The 21,964-nt window shown below is 42.4% G+C and overlaps 1 protein-coding gene across 2 annotated transcripts in view; it reads right to left on the reverse strand.

The window, feature by feature from the left end:
- The window catches only part of LOC144678647 (voltage-dependent L-type calcium channel subunit beta-2-like), a 442,474-nt gene extending 421,610 nt beyond the window's left edge, over window positions 1-20,864 (reverse strand). For both annotated transcript variants that reach the window (XM_078538394.1, XM_078538393.1), the window contains exons 1-2: window positions 20,511-20,864; window positions 18,534-18,626 (exon numbers count right to left, since the gene is read on the reverse strand). In XM_078538394.1, coding sequence (XP_078394520.1) covers window positions 18,534-18,626; window positions 20,511-20,579 — 162 coding nt within the window. In that variant the 5' untranslated portion in view covers window positions 20,580-20,864. The remainder of the gene's footprint in view (window positions 1-18,533; window positions 18,627-20,510) is intronic.
- Window positions 20,865-21,964: the final 1,100 nt, after the last annotated feature.

Here is a 21,964-nt window from a genome sequence, read left to right on the forward strand (position 1 = left end):
TCAGTGCGACTCTTGTTCTCTCTGCCCAAAGACCTGTGGCCCAGGATTGGCCTGCTGAGTCACCGGAGGCCACAGAAATCATGAAGCTAACAGACGTCATCCTCATTTCGAGCGACTCATGATGACCAAGTCTTTTTAATAATTTAAACTCCTCAATTAAATCACCCCTCAATCTTCTATATTCAAGGGAATACAAACCAAGATTGTGCAAACTTCTCATAATTTAACCCTCTAAGCCCATTCTCACGAATCTGTTCTACACCCTGCCCTGAAGGCTAATATTTCCTTCCTATTTTGCGGTTGTTAGTCTCACCAAGAGATCCACTGCACTCTATTCACCATCTTGAAGAACAGTCTTACCAGTGGGTGCCATAAAGGTGTTTCTTCACAGCTCAAGAAGGTATCCTTAGGTATTGATTGTAAGCTATAAGCTTGATAACTTTAATTGTTAATTGTTAACTTATATCAGTTGTTGAATGGCAGCTTCATCCTGGACATTGTTCTTTTGTAAAGGCTGAGAAGGGTTTCTGCATGAAATGGCTTTCCAACAGTTCTCTATAATAGTTCAGAACTTGGTGCTCCTTCCAGCACATATGAAAGATCCAGGACCAAGGCGTGGGATGGATTTGTTGGAAAAAGGGAAATAGTTGCAGAGAAGAGGAAGGGCTTTGGTCTGCAGGGAAGCCAGCCTCACAGCAGGCTCTGAACTTTGGCAAACATGTACCTGGATTAAGCAGCATCTGATTAGTAAAAATCATATGCCTCATATGCAGCACGAAGCTTGAACATGTAGAATATCAAGTTGGTTGGACCATTGCAACCTGTCCCATCCTGGATTCTTCTAATAGTTTAGTTTGGAGGTTCTTAAACATGGTGATAGCTTTGTGTACAAGTCAAACACCTAGCTCGGCTAGATCAAAAGAATAAACACAATTTTTCACAGGTCCGTTGACAACTAAATTTGTCATGTGACCAGAAACAGCATAAAAAAATTAAAGTAGGAAAAGAGCAAATCAAAATTAAAACATTGAAATAAATTGAAATATGAAAAATGTTCCTAAACCTGAAAACAAAATTGATCTCTGTATCTACTGCATTGGAACCACAATCCTTAAAACATATTTTACAAAAGAAACTAAAATTTACAGTGCACAATTGGAATATCCCATAGGAAAAAAATACATTTTTGTCAGGTTCTATATTGTGCCGTACAAAATGGCATTGATTTTTCAGTCGGGTCTCCAACTGAGTTTTAGTGAGTGGTAGCTCTTTATTAACATGTACCTGGTCATTAGTTTGCTAAGCCCAATTGTTCCTGTGTGGTTGGCTTCATTTACGTAATGTGGCCTAGCATTGGAAATTTACTGTGTGGAGGAGAGGAATTTGTATATAGGCAGGGGTGGTGGCAAAATTAAAGGGATCTGGGCTCTTAAACTCAAGTGATCATAAAGGGGGATAAACATATCAACATACAATTTTTACGAAACCTTAGAAAATAAATATTTATTTCAGTCTTTGAAAGTGGTACTTGAGTAGCAAAAATAGCTGGCAAATTCAACGGGCTGGCACAATGAATTTCAGAGGAAGGAAAACCAAACTTTAGCCAAAAAATAGAACAGTCCTGTACTCAAACCCCCTTTTAAATGGTGGACAAGTGAAGGTACTGATGCATGAAGTGGGGAAGTGGTGGTATAGTGGTTTCGTCACTGGACTAGTAATCCAGAGACCCAGGGTAACGCTCTGGGGACCTGGGTTTGAACCCCGCCGTGGCAGATGGTGAAATTTGAATTCAACAAAAATCTGACGATAACCATTGCAGATTGTCATAAAAACCCATCTAGTTCACTAATGCCCTTTAGGGAAGGAGATCTGCTGTTCTTACCTGGTCTGGCTACATGTGACTCCAGACCCTAATGCCCTCTGAATGAGACCAATTGAGAATGGGCAATAAATGCTGGCCTAACCACCGATGCCCACATCCCATGAACGAATAAAAAAAAAGTGAGAGGGGGTGACCATGTTGATCACTCTGGGACAGCCCACAGGACAGTATTTAAGCATGCCTGGGAGGAAGTGCAGGCAAAGGCCATGGGAAGGATCAAGTATGGCTAACCATTACAGCCACTGGTGGTGCCAGCCTTGCGAATGCACATTGGCTGCAGGTGCTTAGGCATCAGATGACAGGGCTGAAGGACTGCCTCCCTGTTTCACAGCATCTGCAGGAAGAGCTCCTCCATTGAGGACAATCAGTTGTGTGTCCACCTGTAAGTGCGGTTAGGAAGGTAAAGTTCTGCCAGGCGAATACAGTTCGCCAATGGTGCAGCCTGTCTTGCTTCGATTCTCTTCTTCAGAAGGAAAGGAAACCATAAGCAAGGGGTGATTCCCATAGGACAATTCAAGAGCCAGTATTGTGGAAATTTTAAAAAAGGAACACAAAATCATTTGGCACAAAGCCTCTAGAGCAATTGAGTGCTAACAGACATAAAAGGAAAATAAACAGCAAGAAACAAAGCTGGGAAAACAAGCTCAAAATACAGCTATAAGTCTTTTTAAAGACCTCTTTAAATGCACTTCAGCGTACAACTCAGTCGCCAGCAACTCCGAACGTCTGTTTTATATGAACGGGTTTATAACTCACTGCTATTCCAACACAAGCTCCAGAGAATTACACAGATTCCTAACTAATGTACTTGGGCCTCATTTAAATGTTGTATATAATCAGTGAGTGCTTCCAGCACTACATGCAAGCTAGACTGAACAATCAAATAGAGTATAAAATGGGAAGGGACCCCATCAGAAACACTCTCTACCCTAGTTACACCACAGAATTTAGCCCAAAATGTACAGCTACAGCCTGCGCAATTTTGACGCTGAAAACATATACAGATTGGCGTAAACTCGCTTAGATTGGCTAAGCAGCGCCCAGTGTGATTTCTTCCAGTTACTGCATTTTCACCTGAATAAATATCAATTCAGGTACCTTCTCCCATTGAACTAACTGGCTTATTAAATCATACATATATCTATTGAACCGTCATATTTAATGTATTTCTAAAAAGGTCATGTATGTAATGGATTATGCCATTGCAAAACTACAAATATTTCACTCCAGAGAGAGATCAGTCATAGATGAGAAGGAAATCCAATTACTTCTGCCCTCCTGCTGGATGCAAGCGAAATGGTTTTCTTTGAGGCCCAGCCAAATTGCCACAGCACTATCTTAACATAATTATCCAATAACTGGGACATTAAATACAAATTACAAACTAAAACAGTCAAATCATAATTTAGCAACTGATTTCAACACTGCTAACTTAAAAGCGATACTTAAGAGACACAGAAAAAAACTATCGAGGGATCTAAACTTTTAAATATGAACCATGAAAGGAAAATCAACTGATATCAGTGTGGTTAAATTTTATTACTGAAAAACAAAAGACACACATATTTAATGGATAATGCCCCAGCCATTGATTTAAACATTTATAGTCTCTGCAACAAATATGGCCACATTCCTTTATGCTGTAGTGCAGAAAGTTACAATTTGCTCACTCTTGCTGGTAACTCTTGTTGGTAAAATTCTACAGCCACATTGAAAGTAATGTTAAGTCAATGTTGTGACCTTTTCCATGGTGTCCATCATACAATTTCAAACTGAGGCTTTGTTATCTCCAGATTCAACTATTCCAATGGTCTCTTGGCTGGCCTCCCAGATTGCATCCTTCAAAATTCAAAAAGCTGAACGATCCAAAGCCCTGCTGCCCTTATCCTAACTCACACCAAGTCCCATTCACCCATATGACTCTTCAACAGAACTAAGGAAAAATAGAAAAGAGATGAAATATAAGCTGGTTTAAGTTGGGGGGGGGGGGGGGTGGCGACAGGTAGAGCGGGATAGAGGTCCAGTGATAGGTGGAGATAACCAAGAGATGTCATAGACAAAAGGTCAAAGAGGTGTTGAAGCTGGTGATATTATCTAAGGAAGGTGATAATAAAGGTACAGATAGCCCTAGTGGGGGTGGGGTGGGGGAAGGGATCAAAATAGGCTAAAAGGCAGAGATAAAACAATGGATGGAAATACATTTAAAAATAATGGAAATAGGTGGGAAAAGAAAAATCTATATAAATTATTGGAAAAAAGGGGGATTGGAAAGGGGGTGGGGATGGAGGAGAGAGTTCATGATCTAAAATTGTTGAACTCAATATTCAGTCCGGAAGGTTGAAAAGTGCCTAGTCGGAAGATGAGGCGCTGTTCCTCCGGTTTGCGTTGAGCTTCACTGGAACAATGCAGCAGGCCAAGGACGGACGTGTGGGCATGAGAGCAGGGTGGAGTGTTGAAATGGCAAGCGACAGGGAGGTCTGGCTCATGGTTGCGGACAGAGTGAAGGTGTTCCGCAAAGCAGTCACCCAGTCTGCATTTGGTCTCTCCAATGTAGAGGAAACCGCATTGGGAGCAGCGAATGCAGTAGACTAAATTGAGGGAAGTGCAAGTGAAATGCTGCTTCACTTGAAAGGTGTGTTTGGGCCCTTGGATGGTGAGGAGAGGGGAAGTAAAGGGGCAGGTGTTGCTCCTTCTGCGGTTGCATGGGAAGGTGCCGTGGGAGGGGGATGAGGTGTAGGGGGTGATGGCGTCATGCTGGAGTTGGCGGAAATGGCGGAGGATGATCCTTTGAATGTGGAGGCTGGTGGGGTGATAAGTGAGGACAAAGGGGACCCTATCATGGTTCTGGGAGGGAGAGGAAGGTGTGAGGGCAGATGTGCGGGAGATGGGCCGGACAAGGTTGAGGGCCCTGTCAACCACCGTGGGTGGAAAACCTCGGCCAAGGAAGAAGGAAGACATGTCAGAGGAACTGTTTTTGAAAGTGGCATCATCAGAACAGATGTGACGGAGGCGAAGGAACTGAGAGAATGGGATGGAGTCCTTACAGGAAGCGGGGTGTGAGGAGCTGTAGTCGAGGTAGCTGTGGGAGTCGGTAGGCTTGTAATGAATATTGGTGGACAGTCTATCACCAGAAATTGAGACAGAGAGGTCAAGGAAGGGAAGGGAAGTGTCAGAGATGGACCATGTGAAAATGATGGAGGGGTGGAAATTGGAAGCAAAATTAATAAATTTTTCCAGGTCCAGACAAGAGCATGAAGCAGCACCGAAGCAATCATCGATGTACCGGAGAAAGAGTCGTGGGAGGGGGCTGGAGTAGGACTGGAACAAGGAATGTTCCACATACTCCATAAAGGGACAGGCATAGCTGGAGCCCATGCGGGTACCCATAGCCACACCTTTTATTTGGAGGAAGTGAGAGGAGTTTGAGGAGAAATTGTTCAGTGTGAGCACAAGTTCAGCCAGACGGAGGAGAGTAGTGGTGGATGGGGATTGTTCGGGCCTCTGTTCGAGGAAGAAACGGACAGCAATCAGACTATCCCAGTGGGGGATGGAGGTGTAGAGGGATTGGACGTCCATGATGAAGAGGAGGCGGTTGGGGCCAGGGAACTGGAAATTGTTGATATGATGTAGGGTGTCAGAGGAATCACGGATGTAGGTGGGAAGGGACTGGACAAGGGGAGAGAGAATGGAGTCAAGCTAGCAAGAAATGAGTTCCGTGGGGCAGGCTGACACGATTGGTCTGGCGGGACAGTTCTGTTTGTGGATTTTGGGTAGGAGGTAAAGCAGGCCGTCCGAGGTTTGGAGACTATGAGGTTGGAAGCTGTGGAAGGAAGATCTCCAGAGGAGATGAGGTCAGTAACAGTCCTGGAAAAAATGGCTTGATGTTCAGTGGTGGGGTCATGGTCCAGGGGGAGGTAGGAGGAAGTGTCTGTGAGTTGACGCTCAGCCTCTGCGAGGTAGAGGTCAGTGCGCCAGACAACAACAACAACACCACCCTTGTCAGCAGGTTTGATGACAATGTCAGGGTTGGACCTGAGAGAACGGAGTGCAGCAAGTTCAGAGAGAGATAGATTAGAGTGGGTGCGAGGAGCAGAGAAATTGAAACGACTGATGTCACGTCGACAGTTCTCAATGAAAAGATCAAGAGAAGGTAAGAATCCAGAGGGAGGGGTCCAGGTGGAGGGAGAATATTGCAGGTGGGTAAAAGGATCCGTTGAATGGGGAGAAGACCCCTGTCCAAAGAAGTGGGCACGGGGACAAAGGCGGTGGAAGAAGAGTTCAGCATCGTGCCGAGCCCGAAATTCATTGAGAAGAAGGCGCAAGGGTATGAAACTAAGTCCTTTGCTGAGCACTGAACGTTCAGCATCGGAGAGGGGAAGGTCAGGGGGTATGGTGAATACACGGCCGGGGCTGGGATTGGAAGACGGGTTGGGGACAGAGGGACAGGCAGGGATGGAGGGTCCTGGATGGGTGTTGGTGTCGATGAGTTGTTGGAGCCTACGTTCCTTTGCACCTGAAAGAAAGAGACAAAGTTTCTTGTTGAGGCGTCGGATGAGATGAAGAATAAAATGAAACTGGGGGCACGGGCAACTTATAAATAGGGTGCGGCGGTGCTGCTGGAGGGAGAGGTCGAGTGTGTTCATATGGCGGTGCATGGCACTGAGTGTGGATCTAAGGATGCGATGAGAACAGCAATCAGAGGAGCGAGTCATATGGACTTGAAACGTTAACTGTGCTCCTCTCCGCCGAAGCTGTCAGACCTGCTGAGTTTTTCCAGGTATTTTTGTTTTTGTTTTGGATTTCCAGCATCCGCAGTTTTTTGCTTTTGTCCCATTCACCCATCACCCCTGTGCTCTCTGACCTACATTGGCTCCTTGTCCAAAACACTTCAATTTTAAGATTCTCATTTTTTTCAATCCCTCCATGGCCCGTCCTATCTTTGTAACCTCCGCCTACACAACAGCCCTTTGAGATCTCTGCACTCCTCCAATTCTGGTCTATCATGCATCCTTGATTTTGTTACTGGTGGCCCTGCCTTCAGCTGCCTAAGCCCTAGACTCTGGAACTTCCACTCTGACTCTCCTCCTTTAAAACGCTTCTTAAAAACAACCTCTTTTACCGAGCTTTTGGTCACCTATCCTAAGGGGGCACAATTTCCCCTGGATACTTTAGGTGATAAGAAGAATCCGAGGTGACCAAGATGATGTCTTAAGCTGAAATGCCAGTTTTTCACATTTTTAATCACAAGATGCCATCTTAGTAATGGAGTTGAACTGGGAACGACTGCCAAAGGATCATTAAGCAGCTGATTGCCCCTTAAAATGTCTACTGATGCTCATTAAGGAGGTTGCATGGTATTTTCCTAGTCAGCACATAAACTCATGCTCTCTCCTAAAGACCGCCAGCTACCTACACCAATGGTCGCTCATACTCTCCATGCCAACCTATGGCACTTCGCTGCCCATCCATCAAGTATACACTCTTCATAGAATGAATGAGACCTATAGTAACAATGGCATGTGTGGAAAAGCTTTAAAGAACCAGTCATTCATTCATAACTTACTTAAAGAAACTTATTTTACTACTGCCTCATAAAAGTATCAATTATCCAGACCTTTAAAGCATCAATAGTAGAAACTACAAGCATTTGAAACCTCTTTATCATGTGTAAATAAGCATTGTGCAATTGACAAAATAGCTCTAAGAGAAAGAGTTGTCAATCAAGCAATATTTTCACTTGTGTGCAGCTGTTTCAACAGACTAATGGATGTCTGGGCTTTTCTTTAAGAAAGTTATCAATGAATATGTGTGTTTTTGAAAGCTTTTCCATACATGCTGTTTTTACTGTAGGATTAATTGGTTCTGCATAGAAGTATGTGCTTTCATTTGGCTTGGGGAGTATGAGGGGCTATTCAGGGTGAATGGAGGGACATTATCATGGAAGGTATGAGGGGCTATTGGGGGTGGGTAGAGCGTAATAGGTTGGCAAGGGGGCATGGGTAAGACCTTTTGAACTTAAAAAACCTACCTGCCAAAGTGATCGTTCATTTGGTTTACAATGCCTCTGAGGGGCTGTGAACTATGGGTCCCTGAAAAGCTGGCCCGACTCCATGAAAATTGTGAGGGACTCAGAGATGCAGATCCCTGCAATGGAGCCAGCCAGGTCAGGGGTGCAGGGTGCAGGCTCGCGATCCACACCAGTCTGCACCCTTAACTCACGCTGATGAAATTTGGGGGTACCGGAAATGAGCTGGGAACCCCCAAATCAGGTCCTGCCAGCCATTTTTAAAGTTCTGCGGAGTCTCCCCAACTCCACAGAAATTCAGTCCCTCATCTTTTACTGCGTACCCACTTACTTGGTTCCTGAGCCATTCTGAAACTTCCAGCTCTGTGTCAGCCAGTTCAGCCGACACCTTCAGCAGAAGTGGGTGTGAGGAGCGTAAACATTCTATTCCATGAAAATTATATCACATCAGCTCTAGAGTGCAAAACCTGCAGGTTTCTGGCTTTGCAGCTATTGGCAAATTCAAATTGTGGTAATCAGCAACTAGGCACAAAATTACACTTCGGATTTACAAACAGGCAGGGTTGAAATTGGTCTTCACCAGCAGCCAGGTATGAGGCTCATCAGCAGCTGATTTTTTCACTGCGCCTGATCTTTTTATCACTGAACGTCACAGAACGAGAGTTTAAACTCATTTTGGAGACTTGCTTTCTAGTCTCAGTGTCACTTTTACTTGGCTTGAAATTAAAAATCTAGGCAATATTTTCTACTTCACTGGTTGGGGTCATACCTAACACAAAGGAAGATGGTTGTGGTTGTTGGAGGTCAAACATCTCAGTTCCAGGACATCAATGCAGTAGTTCCTCAGGGTAGTGTCCTAGGTGCAACCATCTTCAGCTGCTTCATCAGTGACCTTCCCTCCATCACAAGTTAGGAAGTGGGGATATTAGTGGATGACTACGCAGTGTTCATTTGCGACTCCGCAGATACTGTAGCAGTCTGTGTCCCTATCAGCAAGACCTGGACAAAATTCAGGCATGAGCTGATAAGTGGCAAGTAACATTCAAACCACACAAGTGCCAGGCAATGACCAACTCCAATAAGAGAGAATCCAACCATCGTCCCTTCACATTCAATGCCATTACATCACTGAAACCCCCACTATTTACATCCAGGGCATTACTATAGATCAGAAATTGAACTGGACCAGACATATAAATACTGTGGCTACAAGAGCAGGTCAGAGGTTGGGAATTCTCTCAAATGTAGCTTGCTTCCTGACTGTCCAAAGCTCGTCCACCATCTACAAGGTACAAGTCAGAAGCGTGATGGGAGACTCTCCACTTGCCTGGATGAGTGCAGCTCCAACAACACTCAAGAAGCTTTACACCATCCAGGCCAAAGCAGCCCACTTGATTGGCACCCCATCCACCATAATAAACACCACTTCTTCCACCACCAACACAAAATGGCAGCAAGTGTGTACTATCTACAAGATGCACAGCAGCAACTAATCAAGGTTTCTTTGACAGCACCTTCCAAACCCACATTCTGTGTCATCTAGAAGGACAAGGGCTTCACTACCATTACCACCTGCAATCATTCTCCAAGCCACACACCATCCTGACTTGGAAATATATCGCCATTCCTTCATTGTCACTGGGTCAAAATCCTGGAACTCCCTTCCTAACAGCACTGTGAGTGTACCTACACCACATGGACTGCAGCGGTTCAGGAAGGCGACTCACCACCACCTTCTCAAGGGCAATTAGGAATGGGCAATAAATGCTTGCCCAGCCAGCTACACCTGCATCACATGAACGAATATTAAAAAATTGGAAAATTAAAACTTGTGTAGTGTATGAAAAGCTGCCGATTCACTAAGAGCCTGGTTGGCATCACTGACGAAGACCAAAGTCACCCCAGAGTGTCTTATTAACAGAGCACCCACTTAACACTTGCCTTCACCTTTATATCACAATAACCCCCAGTGTCTCCTTATGTTGCTCAGTATAATATTTTGTTTGATATTAAAACAATGCGCTTCCCAGGAACACTATGTTAAAAGCTCTTAAAAAATTTAAATTTTTCTGTTGCTGAGGCTGTCAAATTAATTACAAATAATGGACAGTTTTAAGTTGGAACTGGTTGATGGAAACCAGTTTGAGAGTTCCAAATTTTAATTAGGAATCTTACAATCGTCAACATTGAATTTAATTATGTCAATAAGAATGGATTATATCCTGATTGAAGATACTTTAAACAGCAGAATTTCACTCACTTGTTTAATCGTATTACTTCAGTAATCTGCTTAGTGATATTTATCTAAACAGTCGCTTGGTAATACAGAGATAAAAGCAAAGAACTGCGGATGCTGGAAATCCAAAACAAAAACAAAAACAAAAATACCTGGAAAAACTCAGTAGGTCTGGCAGCATCGGCGGAGTAGAGCACAGTTGATGTTGAGGATCACAGTTGAGGACTCGAAACGTCAACTGTGCTCTTCTCCGCCGATGCTGCCTGGCCTGCTGAGTTTTTCCAGGTATTTTTGTTTTTGTTTTCGCTTGGTAATACTTGCTGAAAACAGAGACATGTTGCTGAAGCTTTCTGTCTTGCATTTATCAGGACAAACACAAGAATGCCAAATTTCAAGAGATCGCAACGATTTACCACAGTAAGGTGGTGATTAATTGGCCGAGACATTGTCCAGCAGAGTTGGCAACCAATTAGGACCCTTTTTCCTGTAGCATAAATTGTTGTGATCATTTGAAATTTGGCATTCTTGCATCTGTCCTGATGAGTGCAGGATGAAAAGCTTCGGCAACATGTCTAATTTTTCAGTGATGTTTACCTCGTTGTAAAGGACAACCTCATTGAGTCTCAGGGTTCAAACTGGGGCCAAATACCCCTTAGCCATTCCAGCACATTCCCTCTGCAAGTTCCGCAGGACTGTGCCAGAAGAGCCATAAATTAGAAATGGACTGGTTCACAGCAAGTCCTGAACTTACTTGAGGTTTCTGAAGGGCCTGGAAATGAGAGTTGTCTCTGCTCACACCTTACAAATCCAGTGGTATAACAGGAGACAGGGCTAAGGGTGAGGATTCTCAGTATAAGATATTCCAATGTTGCCAACTCTCAGGAAAGACGCAGTGTAGGATTGGAGCACCAATGTATTGAAAGCCATGTGCATGCCGAACTTGGGGGGGCTCCAGTCTGGGAGCACGGTCTGTACCCAAAGCCAGAAAGAGCACGTTTTAAATTATTATTCAACTGTCCCTCACTAAGAGGGCCTCTGGGGCAGTTACTTTTCAGGGGACAGTGGGGGAAGCCGAAAGAGTAGAGTACTTGAGCAGCCAGATCCAAGAGTTGGCATTGCCTGTTTTATATAGTCAAAGGACACTCCATGGTCAGATCCTTGCCTGAAATTGTAAAATTTGGTGTAGTCCTGATTTAAGTACTTAACCAATTTAAAAGAGGCTCCATATTCTACCGGCATGGCCTCAATCTTCTTGCAAATTGTGCACTGCAAAATGGACTGTGCAGCAAATCAGGTACATAAACTCAAGCCTTTATCTGGCTCCAGCAAGGCTCTGCATCCCTGGCAGGACCTTGAAAAATCCTCCATAATAGCTTTGCACTGAGTGTAGGATAAAGGAGTGGGTTGCCTTTTCAATAAAAGATGGATGTGGGCACTTTAGAACATAATGTTTGCTAGCTGTCAATCAATATGAAAAAAATTACACTCCACAACACTCATCTCTTTGCTAAATCTTCAGCCACTGCTCCTAATTCCCCTCAACCAAGCTTGGCATTAGTTTTCCCCAATACATACTCTTGGATCATGTTGGCAAGTTCCTTATGCTAAAGGAACCTTTATTGTACAACATATTGTTGTTATTTTACTGCATATGTGAGTTGCTTTGCATTAAAATGAATACCTTAAGGAATGAACAGTAGCTGAATCAAATAAGTAAAAAGTAACTAGAAAGCTTGCTCTTTTACCCCCTCTAAAAATAAATAAAACCTACAGCTCTTTCACATTTTATGCAGAAACACTAAGGCCTGGATTTTCACCATAATGGAGAGGCTCTCCATTGTGGCAAAAATCCCAGAAATGGCTGAGAATTTTAAGTCCCACCCCCAAACACACCTTGTTCCATTTTCGCGGGGATGGGAGTGAATTTGGGCCAGGCTTCATGCATGCATGGTTTATCGAGGCAGCTGGCCATTTAAATCACCAGCTGCCTCCACTGAAGTGGGATTTTGGCAGGCCAGGAGTGTGAAACTTGATATGTGCAGGTAAGAGGTGGTCTGAACTTGTTGGATTTGTTTGGATAGCTAGGGTACCTGTAATAAACTTGGTGTGCTGGACAGCTTTCTTGTTAGAAATTGTAAACTTTATTTACAGAGCTCCTGATGAAGCTACATGCGTGTACCAAGATCAAGGCTAGAAAGCTTCACTCCTGAGATTACCCATGCAGAGGGCTGATTCGTCTGTACAGTCACATGATCCCCATAACAGTATGAGAAGTTTTACTTACAATTACTACATCCCTCCCCCTTTGATTTTCTTTTACCTCCCTTATTTACAAGAATATCTTAACCCAAAGCATATACAAATATATACAGTACATGCAATTATAGATGTGGTCTTTGAGGTGGTTTTCCGATTCGGGTAGCGCGATGCAACTCTACAACTTGAGATTTTTCCATTGGATTGACTTGACCAGGAACTGCAGCATCAGGGACATCCTTAGACAATGGCAGTTCAGGCTTATTTACTTCAACAGAGACATCAGGTATGTCTACTCTTTGTCGACCTGGCACTTCAGGGATCAAAAGTTTGACTTCAATTTAAGGTGGAGTAACTGCTTGTTGGAGTGTCTCTCTATCTCTTAGATGATCCACGTGTTTCCTAAAAATCCTGTTTCTCACTTCCACTTGGAATAACAAAGGTCCTGTTTCAGAGATGATTATACCAGGAACCCATCTCGGTTCAGTACCAAAATTTCCCACAAAATCTGTCTTTTTCACAGTAAAGTCTAGATCTTTACTTAGAGCATCATGATTCACTTTCTGACTACTCTGGTTCTTCTCCACCTTCCCATCTAAGTTAGGGAATACTAGACTCAATCTTGTACGAAGGCGATGTTTCGTTAGTAATTCAGATAGGGTTGAACCTGTAGTTGCGTAGGGGCCATGCAATAGTTGACATGAAATCTTAAAATTCGTGTTTCTAACATTCCTTTGGATAATTTCTTCATGCCTGCTTTAAAAGTTTGTACTGCTCTTTCTGCTAACCCATTGCATGAGGAATGATACGGTGCTGTTTTGACATGTTTAATCACATTTAAGTTCATGAATCGTTGGAATTCCGTACTAATGAAAGCAGTACCATTATCCAAAACAATGACTTCTGGTAGGCTATGTACACTAAAACATTGGCACAGTTTTTCAAAGGCCACATCTATAATTGCACACAATGTAGGTGATCTCACTTCATACACATCCATCCACTGAGAATGTATGTCGATGATCACTAAAAACATGGTATCTAAAAATGGACCTACATAGACTATATGTAGTCTAACCCAAGGTCGACCGGGCCGCTCCCACGGATGCAGTGGAGCTGAAATGGGCAACTTCTGCTGTTACGGACACTGGAGACAGTGCTTAACCATTTTTTCTAGATCACTGTCTATATCTGGCCAACAGATATAACTTCATGCGAGCATCTTCATTTTCAAAACGCCTGGATGTGCACTATGAAGCTCCGTCAATGGTGGTTCTCTCACACCATGCCTGGCGATAGGTTCTTGCCCCAACTGAAGAACGGTGCCATGTTGCACACTCCGCAAAGTCTGCGACTCTCTCAGCACTTTCCATTGCTAGCACTATTTCCATGGCGCGTTTCAGATCAATATTAACTTCTGCAAGTAAACGGCGCTGAATGGCGTCGTCGTGTATGTCGCAAACCAAACTATCTCACAACATGACATTTAGAGTATCTTCGAAGTCGCAGTGCTCCATTAACTGTTTTAACTTTGTGATGTACGTTGCAATTGGCTCATCAGGGGCCCTTACTCTAGAGTTGAACTTGAATCTTCGCAAGATCACCGATGTCTTAGGTTGAAAATGTGCCTTCACGAGGTCTACTAGCTCATTAACGGATCTGGAATTTGGCGCGTTTGGGGCCATCAGGCTACAGATTAGGTTATACAACTTGCTTCCACAGGTACTTAGAAGTATTGCTTCCCGTTTCTCCTCCACCGTTATTTCGTTCGCCACGAAGTAGAAACCTAGGCGCTCTATGCGCTGACTCCAGTCTTCGATGGATGATTCGTACGGGTTGATTCTGCCCAAGTGACTGGTGAGTATACTTTTCTTTCTTCCATTAAAAATTGGAATACTCACATTCGCAAGGCGAGATGCAGCACTGGAGCTATTTATCCTCGTCGCCCATTGTAACAAACTTGGTGTACCAGACAGGTTTCTTGTTAGAAACAGTAAACTTTATTTACAGAGTTCCTGATAAAGCTACATGCTTGTACCAAGATCAAGACTAGAAAGCTCCACCCCTAAGATTACCCACGCTTAGGGCTGATTCGTCTGTACAGTCAGATGATCCCAAAATTGTATGAAAGGTTTTACTAACAATTACTACAGTACCCCTTTGGGAGGCAAGGTACATCTTTGTATATGGCCCCGGGACACCTTTGGGAGAGGTAAGGCACCATTTGGGATTTTTAAAGTGAACATGATTTTGCACTTTTTACGCACAAACTTATTGGAATTGTCAAGCTGTCAAGGAACTTCAAAGAATTGTCCAGCTGTCAAAGAACTGTAAAACTGTCTAGGAGCTGTCAAAACTGTCAGCGGAAATTAGGTGAGTTGGCATGGAGGTGGTAAGTGCAATGGGTGATGGGTGGGTGCATGGGTTGACATGAGTTAGCGCTAAGTTGGGATAGGGGCTATAAAGGGCCATGGGAATGTGTGGGGCATAGGGGGTATGAGGGGCCAGAGGTTGTCATGGGGGTATGAGGTGCCATGGGGGGTGGCTAGCGGAGCACATGTTGGCATATGGGCATGAGGGGCCATGGGGGCTGGGTAGAAGAACATGAGGTGGCATAGGTTGGCATTGGTGGGGCATAGGAAGTATGTGAGAGGGGTAAGAGGGTGAGGGGCGAGGGCTGAAGGGATGTTTTTTGTTTTGCTTTTTTTATTTCAACACAGTGCCAGAGCACAGAGGTAGGTTTCCCGCCCAGCCACCTCTGCACCTGGCAGCCTCCACACTTGTTCTGGACTTCCAATCCAGTCCTCCCCTGCCAGGACAAAAATCTGACCTGTGAGTGGCCATTCTTAAAAGCTGAGTTTGCAAACCAGCAATTAAAGGGGTCTCCCATTTAAAGAAAGAGATGAGGAGGAATTTCTTCTGCAGCGGATCACTAACGTTGGAGTTATTTCCATTATTTTTAAATGTATTTCCATCCATTGTTTTATCTCTACCTTTTAGCCTATTTCGATCCCTTCCCCCCACCCCACCCCCATTAGGGCTATCTGTACCTTGCTCGTCCTGCTTTCTACCCTTAATGTCACCTATTAGCACATTTCTTAGCTAATATCACCACCGTCAACACCTCTTTGTCCTTTTGTCTATGACATCTTTTGGCTATCTCCACCTATTACTGGCCCTCTATCCAGCTCTACCCTCCCACCCCCCTTAAACCAGCTTATATTTCACCTCTCTTCTATTTTTCCTTAGTTCTGTTGAAGAGTCATACGGACTCGAAACGTGAACTGTATTCCTCTCCGCAGATGCTGTCAGACCTGCTGAATTTTTCCAGGTATTTTTATTTTTGTTTTTGTTTTGGATTTCCAGCATCCGCAGTTTTTTGCTTTTATCAGATCAGCCATTTCTGGCTGAATGGCAGAGCAGGCTCAAAAGGCCAAATGGCCTGCTTCTGCTTCTAGTTCTTATGTACTGTATGATTCCAATACGCTGCAGGTCTCCCCATCACCTAATGCACATCCATAACCAAATTGTTCCAGAAAAGTACAAGCCTCAGAAAAACCGTACAAATCATCTAGAAAATGCAGAGGCATTAGAAATGACATGTTAACCATTGTTTGTTTTGTCTACAAGTGGGAAAAAAAGATAAAAGATGATAACCTCAAGATAAGCACGAAATACATAAAAAAGGGGGAGATTATAAGAAACATTACTCATATAATTGTTGGAATGTGGAATGATTACCATAAGTGGTAAATATCTAACCTTGAAAATTGACAACTAATTGTGAAGCATACTGGGTCAGCTGACAAGGTTTTTAAATTTTCTACAAGATTAAGACGCAAATAGATAATGGATAATAAAAACACTTAAAATAATATAGGGGAAAGCAAGAAAATGGGATTCATTTGGACAGATAGCAGCAAAATGGGATTTACAAAGTCAATCTCTGAGAGGAGTCTGAATTCAATGCAAGGAAGAAAACCTGAATGGCTTCCTTTCAATGTTTTTATATGGGCTTTACCTATAGATATTGCTAAAATCGGACCATTATTGCATTCTTAATAGAAAAAACTCTTAGCTGCAAAGCAGGTCATGTTCTTTTTTGTTTACTTATTTGCTGCAATATCCTTGTGAATGTGCACATCAAAAATAACAGCTACTCTTACAAAATCATGTGGAATTTGTTCAGTGAACAATGTTATTGTGCATTTTTTATAATTGTTGCATGCAGAGGAAATTAAGTAAACGTGTCTCTGTTGTCAGCACTTCAATACAGCTGGCAGTGAAATATTACCTGACAGTATGACTAAATTATTAGCACAATTTAATGTATTTTCACACTCAACTACACTAGCTGCTGTCATTAGGAATTTCAGACTAAAAGCAACTGATGTGAAGTACCTCGATAGCTGGTTTCAGGGCTGTGGTTGACAACATTTTAAATCATAATTGAAGTTAAATTTGAAAACACTAGTGGCAATTTTAAGTTGTAGTTTTGAATAGTTAAAACATCCAAAGGCTTGTGTTTTCATTATTCTTCACTGAAGAGTTTTTGCCAAGCTTAGTGTTCTTGTTCTTTGACAACTAACAAACACTCTCATATGGTGTGATAACACGATCCAACACAGGAAGTATGCTTGTTTGAGTTGCTAATGGCATTTCACACCACTGTTTCAATTGGTGATGAGTTTATTTCATCAACCAGGCTTATTGGCCCCATTTTGCTTTCAAACAAATATGTAAGGAGATGGGGAAAGATGATGAAGAGGTTAGGCATGGGTAACAAAATGAAAATATATACACATTCATGCACATAATGTATGAAACAATTGCCTGATAAGGCAACACAGTTCTGTATCACAACAGCCTCTGATGATGACTTCTTCCATTCAAATATGCATTTATTGTGAATCATCAGCAAAAAACATGTATAAAAGTACAACATAAATGGCACTGATTTGATCAGCTTGGTTGTGTGAGGGTCTCCTTCATTTGGCAGCTTGTGGCCACTGCTCAGCCCAACATTAATGCACTGAAGAAAATGAAATAGAATCTGAATTGATTTCTTCACATCTTATCCTCTGCCGTGAATTCAGTCACACTTATGCAGATATCTCTTTAGTCGCCATTTCACACAATTGTCTGCCTTCCAAGCCTGATATGTTCTGCAATGTTGTTTGTCTGCTACTTGCAACAGAGTTTTTATTTCTCTCAACCAGCTGGTACCTACTGTGCCTGCTCGTTAGCTTGTCACCTCATCTCCAAGACTCAGTGACCAAGGAAATCAGCCAGAAAGCTCAACATTTTACACATATTTGAGTTTAAACAAATGTAATGATTCCTTTTTATGGAATATAGGGGAAGAAAATACTTCATTCTTCCCTTTTCCCACGTTAATGTCACCTATGACTGAAAGAGCACTACAATGAATAATTTTTAAGAGCACATCCATAATTAAAGAATTTGCTCTGATGGGCTTTGTAAGAGGTTCATATTATTTAGCTAATACCCTTTTAATATGCAAATTAAGAGCAAGACATTAGAAAGAACTTCCAATTATGTAGAACGGCTTTTATATAAACATTGAAGCAGATTCATAGCCAATGGACTGAAGGACACATATTTAAATATTTAAATACAAACAGATGGACTTGGGATATTCTTTAGGGTTCAATAACTGCAATAAAATTAAAATATTACAAGACTTTATAACTGTGCCTTCAGATTTCAGTGCTGATTGAACAGTTCAAACCCAAAGTGCAATAACGTCATAAGGCCTGGTCATTTCAGAATATAGTAGGTCAGGAAAGGTCATTTCTGTAAATCAAGGTACTGAGTAACATTCAGTCTTTTCTAGTGATTTTATTACAGAAAATATGCATTCTGTCGTTTGTAAAGAGCAATCAGTGATCAAGGTGTCTGCAAAGTGGATGCCTTGAGTTTATTATTATTGCAGCCCTGTATTTCTATTGTTCATGGGTGTGAACAATTAAATCTCCACAGTTATGTGCACAGAACACAGCAATTCAAACTGCCTTAAGCCTTAAAAGTAGATTGTCATTGTTTGATCATTGGTATTATATTATTTGTCCAAAAGCAGAGAAATCAATTATAACATTTAATCTGCACCTTACCTGTCTCACATAACTGTTCGAGGTGGTATCCGATGAGGTACTACCGTCAGATCCTTTAAACCTGTTTTTCCTTATTGCACCTCTTCCAGAAAGCTTGGGGTGGGGGTGGGGGGGAATAATAGAAGATCATCTTCTGGAGGTCAGCCTCAATAATCAGTACAACTATTAAAATTAAAAGCAATAAGACTCAATGGGCCAAATGGCCTCCTTCTCTGCTGTAGATGACTCAAAGAAATCAAAAAGGCAATATCATTCCTAGAATTGGCTGTGCACTATTAAAATTTAAACCTACAGATATACCCTCTTATTAATCTAATACAACACCATTCAAACTCAAAAAAACACCAAAATCAGCAGCCATTTATAAGGTGATGAAGTTATGCAATTTTAAGCAAAATTATGCTAATTTAATAAAGAAAACAGAAAGGCATCTTTGAGAAAATGTTAAAATTATATATTCTAACACAATTCGACCTAAAGTTGTGTCAACAGTCATGGCATATTATTAAGTTACAAATATTGCTGGTTGTTATACTGAGAATAAACAATTTTGAAAAATTCATTGGCTAACCATGGCCAAAGATTTAAAACTCACTATGTTACTATGTAACATTTAAAAAAATACACTCCGTGCACAAATAAGTTTAAAGATGTTTGGTTTTAAATCACTCATTCATCTGTTGAAATTGTCAAAATGTGCCCGTCCACCTCCGCCCCACCCCGCCCCCCATCTACAGAATGATCTGATTGCTTTCTCGCAACTGCAGTCTCAATCATATAAGTGCATTGGTTTCTAATCTGGATACGGGTACACTGTCATTTACTTCTATCAAACGTGAAGGGAAACCCGAGGTGTTATTGGAACACATTTTCCTTCATTGTGAAATTAAGTTGAGGGACTGCTACCTTCACGAAAACACCATTGATAAACTTTTCTTTCACTCGGGGAGTGAGAAAAGCGTCAGTCAGAAGCCATGTTTTGTCAAAAGGACGCAAATTGAATATTTTGGTATCACATATTTACGAACAAATGTTGGTTAAGTACTTTTCTCAGGATGTCAGTGCGCTTTTTTAATGAAACAAACATGCTACCTCGATGCTTACATTATGCGTTATTGTTGTAAGAACGCTGGAGATTAAAAATAATATACCTCTGTTGACTTGTAAATGAAATATGTAATATTATTAAACAGAATTACGCTACAGCCCAAACAATTTATATTTAAAATCTCATAGCGCATCATATTTTTCCGCAAGCATTTTAACTAAATTACAATCCATTTTAAAAGTCAATATAAATAAGCTTTCTCACTAAGTTAGAGCTCAGATATAGAATTGTAAGAATTTAACGTGACTTTATATCTAATATGTAAGATTAAGGATTTTAACGTAAAGTTGAAAGAAATTATATTAAATGTCACTATATTCTAAATGCAGCGCTAAGTCTGTATTTCAAGTTCCTGCACCCGACCAAGTAACACGCAAAAAATGACAACTTTTTAGTGCCATCCTACCAAAGTTCGCTTCAGTTTACCTTCGCATTCAATATGAACGTTCTTTAGTTGCAAAAGTCCCTGACAGCTAGCTGCGCACACGTTTTCAACCGATTTTTATTACCCAGTCGTCGCAATTTCAAAGGCGCTCCAGGCCTTTCTCGGACGAGCAGGTATAGTTGGAGGTTTTTTCCCCCGAAGGAAATAACGAGATACTAACATCTATATGGGAGAACAGTCAACGCCAGTCTTCAACTAACTATTCCCTTTATTAAGCAAATCTCACAAGATGATGGATGGATAGGTAGATAGACATGTATGTGCACACATAAAGGAACATGCAGAAATGCACAATTATACATACAATATACACACGCAAATATATAGATACACACATACACACAATCACATATGTGTCAAACTGCAGTACAAACTTGGGAGAATAAAAGCCTTGCTGTCATTTACATGACAAACCCTGAGTTACCTGCATGCTTGGATTTTGCAGTATTCCCATCCGAATCTCCTGCGTTTTGGACATGTTGCTGTTAACCATCTGACAGACTGGGCTCTCTCTCTCACTGAGGGGGACGTTCGCTATGGACGGATCTACCCTCCAGGGGAGAGAAAGCGGACATTTCTCTTCCCGGTAGCTGCTTTATTCACTGAGAACTGGCATCGCCCCCGAGCGAATAAAAATAAAGGCACCCTGAGATTCACTGAGCCTTCACCGAGGGGAGGTGGGACGAGCACTTCGTTTATCGCCTTTGGTTTTGTTTTAGATCAGACACCTGAAACAAGAGCCTCCACCCTCACTTTTTTTTTTAAATACACATATTGCATTGGTTTACAAGACTTGCGGGGTGGACAGACACCGCCCACTCCCGGTGCCTTGGTTGCAGTTGTGCGGGTGGTGGGAGACGCCAGCGAGAGCGGCTCTGGGTTGCAGGGGGCGGAGAGAGGGGCGTCACCCCAGCTCCTTCACCCCTTCAGGGCCAGCGGGTTGCACGTCCGCCGGCTGCTCTTTATGCACCAGGGAAATTCTATTGCATCTGCATTATTATCTAATATACTTCACCAATTATACCAACACGGTCCACTGGTGCCTGAACAATGGACAAACCTTACTCCATTCACCCCAGGGATACATCAGAACACGTTGCTGGAATCTACTGAGAGGCGAGGGAGGGCGGGTGTGTTAATATATTTTGTGGGTTCATTTCAGTCAGTAACCCCATATATTCTTAGGAATTATTCTCACCGCCCAGTTTCAAACTAGAGACCCCGAACCTCTGCATCACATATGTCCTCATGGGCATTTTGAGTCTGTCACCACTGGAGCTCAGTCACATAACCAACTAAAGTATTGTGGAAGAAGAATAATAGGAACATAGGGACAGGAGTAGGCCATTCAGCCCCTTGAGCCTGCTCCGCCATTCAATTATGTCATGATCATCTATCTCAATGCCACTTTCCTGCACTATCCCCATATCCCTTGATGTCATTAGTCTCCAGGAAACTATTGATTTCTGTCTTGAACATGCTCAATGATTGAGCTTCCACAGCCTCTGGGGCAGAGAATTCCAAAGATTCACCACCCTCAGAGTGAAGGAATCCCACCTCATCTCAGTCTTAAATGGCCTGCCCCTTATTCTGAGACTGTGTCCCCTGGTTCCAGGTTCACCAGCCAGGAGGAACACCTAATCTACATCCACCCTGTCACACGCTGTAAGAGTTTTGTATGTTTCAATGAGATCACCCCTCATTCTTTGAAACGCTAGGGAATATAGACCCAGTCTCCTCAATCTCTCTTCATGCAACAATGGTCTGCCCAGAACTGACCCAGTTTATTTTTTTACACATGTTGGAGATTAATATATACTGAGTCAGTATTGGCTGGTGCAATTTGCTGTGAATGCTATTTTCACAGATTAGGTCATA

This window comes from Cetorhinus maximus, chromosome 3 (assembly GCF_964194155.1).
Source record: "Cetorhinus maximus chromosome 3, sCetMax3.hap1.1, whole genome shotgun sequence".
Lineage (NCBI taxonomy): Eukaryota > Metazoa > Chordata > Chondrichthyes > Lamniformes > Cetorhinidae > Cetorhinus > Cetorhinus maximus.